This window comes from Genypterus blacodes, unplaced genomic scaffold, assembly GCF_046128005.1.
Source record: "Genypterus blacodes isolate CSIRO-AG114 ecotype Tasmania unplaced genomic scaffold, CSIRO-AGI_Gbla_v1 ptg000036l_1, whole genome shotgun sequence".
In the NCBI taxonomy this organism is placed as follows: domain Eukaryota; kingdom Metazoa; phylum Chordata; class Actinopteri; order Ophidiiformes; family Ophidiidae; genus Genypterus; species Genypterus blacodes.
In genome coordinates this window covers 3,947,454-3,956,313 of record NW_027466849.1, presented here as the reverse complement: position 1 = coordinate 3,956,313, position 8,860 = coordinate 3,947,454, and the positions used below count along the sequence as shown (strand labels likewise).

Here is an 8,860-nt window from a genome sequence, read left to right as displayed (position 1 = left end):
GTGGGAGTTACCTCAGTTCTTGGTGGACGTGATTACATCAAATCCATGCTGCACATCGACCACATGCTGCTCATCCTGGCTTTTGGTGCTTTTCTGTGATTTGATTATTCAAATCTCAGGAAGGGTGCGCTGCAGTTTAGGAATCTGAAGGTTCCTGGTTTGATTCAGGGTTTTTCCACCTTAATTGCCGTTCCGGCTTAGTCATGCCTTTTCCTTAGTATAACCTGACTTTGCACTGTATAAATATCAAAACATTAATAACAAAACACACAGTGTCCAACTTTTATACTCAATTTTAATTTACAATGCACGTTACCCCAATATACTCATATAAAAAAAAAGCAAGTGAGAGAAATGCTGCCCAGCAACATTCAGACCAACGCAAAATATGACAAATATCCCAGTTGAACTCACCAGACGTCTGGACAGAATCGACTTTTTTCCTCCTTTACCACAACTTGGCCACATTTTCTCTTTTTCTGAGTGCAGGCAGGTTTTGCAAACTTGCCCCTCATGCAAATATTTCTCTACGCATGCTTCTTTTTGGAATAAAAGTGTACAAAAATGAAAGATAGAAAACAGAGTGTACAGATGTGCTCCATTGAGAAAGGTGCTGTGTGGCCCACCTCGCCCGGCCGACAGCGAGCGTTCCCGTTACATCACATAATGTCCTCCAGCTCACACCATGTGGAGACTCATTCATACTGCTGGGTCCAGATTTCTAAGGAACACATGAAGGAATCCTGCAAAAGTTATGGTATGACATTTCAAACACAAGTTGTCAATTTTAGTGTTTGATTTTTTTCATTTGTTGTGGAACGGTCCTGGGAGAACTTAAGCTGTTGGGCAAACACCAGGGGAACACTGAAGAAACGTTACAGTAACTTAAGGAGAATATTGGCAGAAAAGTAGGGAAAGATTAGGGAGCACCATTAGGGTAGAAGCTGGTGGAACTTATGAGGAATGTCGGGAGTACAAACGGAACAAGTTGGGAGAACATTAGGGGAACACAAGGAAATCTGAGAACTTTAGGGAAACATTGGTGAAACAGTATATCTATCTAATAAGGGAGCAATGGGAGAACGTTAGGTTAAGGTTGGGAGAACATTAGAGGAACGTTGTTGCTGGTGATGCACGTGAAGCTCGTGACAGACAGATCTCAGTAGAAACACTCCACGCCTGTTTAAAGCTGCTGTAATTATAGCGTCTGACACCGACATGGCCACGCCCCCACAGTTACCGTGGCGAGGCTGGGACTTGTACCGATCTGCTCCGACCAATTAGCAGACAGCTAACAACCTGGTTGAAACCTGGGATTTAATCAAATCTGGGATTTGGGTCTGCTGGGCGAGTTCTGCATTTAATCCTCCTGATAAACCGCGGCTGTCTGGCTCCGCCCACCACAACATACACAAAAATAATTCAGAAAATCGTGTCTGGACATGGACCAACCAAAAGGTGAGGGTGGGGCAAGTGGGCGGGGCTGTTCTCCTGAACCCCGGTTTTACTGTCAAAAGTTTTATAAATAAGTTCAATCATTGATTCTTCTCCAGGCACAATTTGCTGGTAGTTTCATTTTCGTCTCACAGTCAATCTATTTGTGTGACCGAAAAATCACAAAGGATCCTGGGAACATTCACATTAAATAGATTAGAAGGGATACACAAACTATCTGCATGGATGAACCCCACCATCATCATTTCATTTTGTGCGTCTGTCCTTTTAAGAACAGCTCAAAGTGAACCCAGACATCAAACTAAGGTTATTGTAGGGCCGAGCACTGATATGGGTTTTAAATTATAACTCTGTGCTGTTGTGGTTTTCCAAAAAGATTCTTCACATTTCTCTTTCTTTGCATAAATTAGTTCATTTAAATTGACACACACGTGGAGCAGAGGGAAGGCTTCTGACGCTGGAGAAGCTGGAACCAGTAAAATTTTACCTTTAGTTTGATTCATTATTAAAAGTGACCACTTGATGTATCTTTGAACACTTTTATAAAAAAGTGGTCGTTCATGTAAGAAATATTGCAGTTGTCTCACTTTCAAATATTGATGGAAACCAGTGACGATAAGACGCCGGGGTTGTAAAAATAAAAGTAAGCAGCATTTCCGATAAGACACTGAACGACCTCACTGACACACACACAAATCAAACAAAATTGTCACTTAGAATGAATCTGGTATCAATCACACAAGTCTTATTGACACCACGCTGCTCGTTTCCTTACTTCTGTCCATCAACGCACAAACATCCCAGTCATTCAATCATTCCACAAGTTGCGACGGGGGCGAGAAGGCGCTTTCTCTGGAGATAAGCCTTTACTCTTTACTGCTCACAGTATTTGTACAAAAGATTTCACCATTTCCCTGTGTTAACTTGTTGTTTTGGCAATTCATTGAAGGGTGGATCTAAAAAGAATATTATTTGTTATATATTTACATTGACCCGTTTTTAGAGACAGAACAATCTTTCAATCTCTCCAAGTAGTGTATTAAGAGCTGGAAATGTTACTATGGTGACAGCCCTAATCAACGTAGAGTAAACCAAAAACTATTTGTGAATAAATGTAAAGGCTTATCAAATTTAAAAAGTAATAGTAGAACTGCAAATATCCCTGAAGAGTCGGAGATCTGCATTGAAAAGATCGGAATAATGAAGAAAGGCCGGGAATAAAAAGTCAAGAAAAATAGCAAAATTTGGGAATTATCCCCAAATGATCTGCAGTTTTCATAATTAATACGAATGATGGACAGAACTATGAAAAGACGAGCGAGGGTTTAAAAAACACAAGGTGACATTAAGTGTCAACATGTAGTGAAGAAATTTATAACTAACACGAAAACTTCTCTCATAATTTCTACACACAATTCAAAAACTCTCTGCAGAAGAAAAGCAACATACACATCCAAAAAGAAAGGAATTTAAGAATTAACATCTTTTTGTCCTGTGACTTTTGTGGCAAACTGAGTCAGTGACGAACAGAAATGAGGGGATGAGGGGAAGATAAACACAGCCGACGTGTGTTAGGTTCCTGTTGGTCCTTTTAGTTTTAGTTGGTTAAACAGAAGCGTTCCTGCCAAATAGTGATGAGCGAACCCATCGATCTCTCCTGAGGACAGCGTCTGTCTTCCTTTCATGACAGAGCCTAAATGTTTTCCATAATGACACATTTCCACCATCACAATTCACAAGACTCCTGAATCCAACTGTAAAGACAGACAGACAAATGTTACTGTTTAGGTTGCAAAGATCCAGGATTGTGGCTTCAGATCTTCACACACGGGTCACAGAAAACGGTACAAAGAAAAATTGGGCTTTTCCAAAACTCTTTTTCCTTTTATCTTTCCTCACATCGTCTGCAGTCCTTGAAGAATGTTTCCAACATTGTGGGAACTTTGATGGTTGTGTGACATTTTGCCAGAAGGAGGCGGGATTAAAAACAGAGAATGAAAATGAAAAGCAGTGAGGAAGACGTGAGGCTGCATGAAGAAGCTTTCAGATAAGCTGCAACAGCGAAACATTTGGCCAAACCGACAACAAATAGTCCCAAATATCAAAGTGTCCCTCTGGCGCCGCCCCCTTCACTGGCCATTGCTAATGTTGTTGTTGGCGGGACTGGTGCCGTCGGGGCCGGCGGCTGCACGTTGTCGGCCAGGTTGTGGGCGTGTTCCAGGAAGAGGTCTTTGAGCACGCTCAGCTCTTTGCTCAGCAGTTTGATCTTAGCCTCCAGCCGCTCGTTCTCCTCCTTTAGCTCGTTGACACGTTGCTGTGTGTCCATCGCTTTCTGCTTGCTGCGCATGCGACTCTTCTTCACCGCCAGGTTGTTGCGTTCACGCCGCTGGCGGTACTCGTCGCTGTCCTTCTCGGCATGGTGTTTCTTCGACTTACTCGGTGGGACGGCCTTCCCACCTCCAGCCGCCGGGTTGGCTGGGACTAGCTGAGGCACCTGCTGCAGACCAGCCACTGCCCCGGGCAGGGATGTGGCCTGGCTCTGGATGACGCTCACGCCATTGTGGTCTGCCGCGGTTAGCTTCGGCTGCGACGGCCGGCTCATTTGGACTGGCTGTCTGCAGGAGCTGCTCTCTGATTGGTGGACTGCTCGAGTGAAGATGATAAACCGTGACAAGCGAGAGCACAAACTGGGATCCTTCACAGAACCTGCAGGGGAAGGGGGAGGGACATTTTAGTTTTATTTCCAGGCTTTTGGCAGCTCAACAGCAAATCATGATGGATTCACATTTGTCTTATGGAAGTTATGTCACAAAAAAGAACAAATGAGTGTAGTATTCAGCAGTTATGGGTTTGAGAGAATAACGCTGTGCATTCTGTGCAGTATACAAATCACAAGAGTAAACTGGTAATGTAATGAGGATTCAAAGAAAACAGCCGAGCCCCTGCATTTTTACCTAACACTTGTACTTATGTCGTGAAGGGGTTCCTTATTTGACAGGCCGATATAATTTCATGAGGGCCTCCGCATCCTCCATTCTGACACACAGCCTGCTCTCACGTTGGCTCATTTACCCAAAATTCACATCAAACCTTTTGGCATTCTCTAAATATCACAACTTATTCTAAAAATCTCTGAAAGCCGTAGTAGGATGGAGGCCCTACCATGATATCACGGTTGTTGCAAATAAATGCAACACAAATTTTAAGCACCACGATTGTGAAATGTACAGGGCAATAGCGATTTGTGTATTCACTTAGAAAGAAAAAACACTTTTATTGATCCCCAGAGGGGAAATTATTTTCCTCACACAGTTGTTTTTTTCTGCTTATGCACATTACATGAACACAGAGAAGAAACACACACATGCAAACACCCCCATGCAAACACGGTCTGTATGGTGGAGAGATGCCGAGTGAGGGGGGCTGCCTTTTGCAGGCACCCGGGAGCAATTTTGATGGTTAATAGGGGTTTGTTTGCAGCGCAAGATCTGGTTGCCAAGATGTGAAATTCTGATTGTGCACCTGGGAGGCCGGATGTCCTCAGCCTCACTAAAATTGTCCAAAATTTAAAATACATCATGATATAAATTTGATGTCACATCTCCAGACGATGATGTAAACAATCATGCAATTGCAAGACAATACATAATGGAACAACTGCCTCTCCAGATGTGATGCTGGGACCTGATCGCACCATCACCATGAACCTGTAGAAACAACCTGCCTCGTCAATTGGTCGGTTCATTATTTTGTGCGGGCAATTAAAAGCGTTGTTCCAATTGGTGCAGGCGTTGCCATGCAGCAGGTGCGCAGGTCAAAACGCTCCGGGTAGAAACGGCGGTGCTCCGGCTCATGTTGCCTGCTGTTGCATCATCACGGCTCTTTGTGCGGTTTCAGGGAAACTCCGGAGTCATGCGGGGTTGAGCACAAATACGACTTTGTGATGCCGTGAAAACGTCTCACATGCACACACTCAGCTGACAGCCCACGAGAAGTGCGTGGAATCTACGTTTTCAAGCACTTTTATCCAGTTTTAACTTTTGTTCGCTCTAAAGCTTTGGGGACAGTCATCTTTTCGGCCTCTCCCCAGTTTACGCGTAGCTCCCCTAAAAGCAAACGCATGAGAAACGCGGTTCGTCTTGCTGAGAACATGAAGGAAGACATATTTTCACTTTCTTCCGTAAAGCGTGAAGGCTGTCAACCGGGCAGCTAGCCAGCTAGTTAGCCACTAATGCTAGCGAGACCAAACGTTGCTGCTAGGTGAATATTAGAGGCAGAATGAGTTGAAAAGCGCCTCTTACCTTAACGGGGTCACGGCGGAAACAACTGTGAGCTGAAATGTAAAGAGTTAGAGCAGAAAGTTAGAGTTTTATCCGTCTGTCAGTGCTGTCTGTTTTTGTTTGGAACATGGAGGAGCCGATTGCGAAATCTCTTTTACCATGTAGGGGAATATACAGGATCAGCCAATCACAGGTGAGTAGGCGGCTGCCTATCTGCCCTCTGGCTAATCAGAGACAAGAAGGACACAGAGTGATGCAATGCACAGCCTGAAGGACAGGTTTTTGGACCAATGGGAGCTGCGGTTCCTCTGCGGGTTTGTTTATGTAAAACGGACTGGTGAAATGAGTTGATACATGAATTTCTGCATTTCCTGAAATATGACTGAATAAAACTGCAACTGTTACTAATAATGCCAATTGTGTTATAACTGCGATTAATAATACCCACAAGTTATTTGTGTAGCACGTTTTGTAAGGTGGATTCGACTAAAATGTATTTATCAAAACAAAGATACAACCAGTGAAGAAATAAGATCAAAAAAAATATAACCGTATTCATCCTTGAGGACATTGTTGTGTCAAAATGCTCAAACAATTCAGACCGTGAAGATAGAGAAATACAAGAAAATAAAATTAAGCAGGTCAGGCAAAAACTAAATTCAAAGCTATGCATTGACATATGAATGAATTATACAGACACAAACAAGAGCAATCACAGATTGCGAAACCTCACCAACACTGAGAAGCTCTTACTTACTTCAATTAGATTCGATTATAGACTTTCTATGCAAATACAACTGCAAGATTTCTTACATGTAATTTCAATTTTTCATATTTCTGTACTCAGGTCAATAATAATATGAACAATAATAATAGTAGATGCTCTGATAAAGCACATAGAATTCTATAAATCCATTAACAGCATTTCATTTTTCTTAAAACCAAGTGTTATGAATGCATTATCAACAAGCTTGTGAACTTGATGTACTGCAGAAGGATAAACAAATGTTTTGAATTCAAGCTAAGTAGTTTTATGTAAAACTGAACCATTATGATCACAGTGAACTTGGTGGAGAGAGAGGGGAAACAAGCAGGGACTCAAACCAGGGACCCTATGATCCCAAGCCTGGCACTCTACCAGACCAGTTCTTGCTCTATTCCAATTCTAAGGCTCATCTCATTTTACCAAAGTATACATTACATTACATTACATTACGATCATTTGGCAGACGCTTTTATCCAAAGCGACTTACATTACATTGCCACCCTTCGCAGAGGGGGGAGCAATTGGCTCAAACTGGCCACCCTCCGGTTCCCAAGCGGAGGCACTACCCACTGAGCCACTGCCTCACTGCCTCCCTTTAAGTATGATGTGGATCCAGATAATCTCCTCTCCTGTTCTCCTGTAAAACATGCAGCACAATGTGAGTTGGGTGGACACACACATTCTATTCAATCTATAAATCATATAAGTCATATTGGGTTCCAGCTATAGCTTTTTTCATATTTGGGAAGAGCTTAAAGTCTAAAGAGGGCAAATCAGGTCAGTGTGGTGGGCGATGAACTTGTTCAAAGCCACACTGAGCTCAAAACATCTTGTTTTCACTAAAACATTCAAACCCGGCTCACTTCTTTTTTGTCTCAGACTCACAACTCATGTATAAAGTATTGAACATGTGGCCACCAAATACTAGCATTTGTTTCAGGCTCATAGTTACCAATGAACCTCATGATTGCAAAGGACCCTTTCAAGGACCCTTCGGACATCCTCCAGGACCTTAAGAAAACCTCCCCAGGGAAACATCTGGAAACTTAACAAGTCTCCCTTTGACCTCTTCAAGGATCCATAAAGATGTTTGAACACTGCTGTCAGCAGATATGTGACAGGACACAACTGTGACAAGTTTACTTATCCAGATAACTAGACAAACGAATTGTAAGTCTGGAGACAGTGGAGGAAATACTACATTAACAATGAAATAAAAAATAAATCAATGATTTATACATTTAGTGGGAAGGGCAGGGCCTCTTTGGCTTTGCACCAACAGGGGGAGCTCCAGTCTGTTGTTATGACACGTGCTCTCTCTCTCTCTCTCTCTCTCTCTCTCTCTCTCTCTCTCTCTCTGTCTCTCTCTCTCTCTCTCTCTCTCTCTCTCTCTCTCTGTGTGTTTAGGTGGTCACCCAGATTCACCCCACAGCCCTGCAGTAAACCTTCTTCCCCCTGTGATCCCTGCAGAGACAATCAGTCACACTCCTCCTAACCACCTAGTCACAGAGCCCATTCAGAGTCTAAATATCCTTTCCAGTTTTTTCATAATAAAAGCAGCCTCGTAAATCATGAAATTATTTTAATCTAATAAAATATTAAAAAAGACCCAGTATTTTCTAAAGTGAACCTTCCTTGCCGATCATAAGAATATACTGTATATCTTTATAAAACATAATTGGCTGTAGCTTAAACAGTAAATGCACGATTCATATGTTCACGTGAAAACCTTTAAATGTTTGAAATCTGTAATTTTAAATGATGTTTGGCTTGGTCAAGTCTGTGCTGGAAATATAACTGATGTAAAATAGTGAATATATTCAGCGGGGAGCTTTAATGTTGCCATGTGTAAATGCTTGTATGTAATGATGCACAACAGAAAAACACGTAAAAAGAAAAAAAAGAAAAAAGAGAAAAGCGCCATTTCTCATGATTTACAACTAGAATTTCCATTAAAATAGTTTATTTGCATCTGGATCTCCTCTCTAGGCTGATGTTACCAGAACACTAATTATAAAAGCGAACATATCTACTAAATGTAGATACATTTGGTGCATTGGACTATTGCCGGATTATAGAAAAATGCTCTTTAATTTTAATTATTAACTTTTGCGTGGCTTCAACTTTGAGTAAAATGACACTGAGTTAAGTTTAATGGCGTTCGATTCCGGACGAGGTTCGGTAAAGAGGCTCCCCGAGACAGACGAGAATGTGGCAGAGCAGAGAGACGGAGCGTTGAAGACAAGCGTGTGTGCGCGTGTGTGAGTGTGCATGCGTGCGTGCGTGCGTGCGTGTGTTTGAGCTCCGTGTGTCTGGGTGCGTGTGTCTGTGCCCGCCCTCTCTCTCCTTCCTGCTATAT

At 42.4% G+C, this 8,860-nt stretch overlaps 1 protein-coding gene across 1 annotated transcript; it reads right to left on the bottom strand.

The window, feature by feature from the left end:
* Positions 1-277: 277 nt before the first annotated feature.
* On the bottom strand, positions 278-5,894 carry cebpg (CCAAT enhancer binding protein gamma). Its single transcript, XM_076146908.1, is given in 3 exon segments — positions 278-3,631; positions 3,634-4,161; positions 5,757-5,894. Coding segments are annotated over 2 exon segments (471 nt in total). The 5' UTR covers positions 4,058-4,161; positions 5,757-5,894; the 3' UTR covers positions 278-3,584.
* Positions 5,895-8,860: the final 2,966 nt, after the last annotated feature.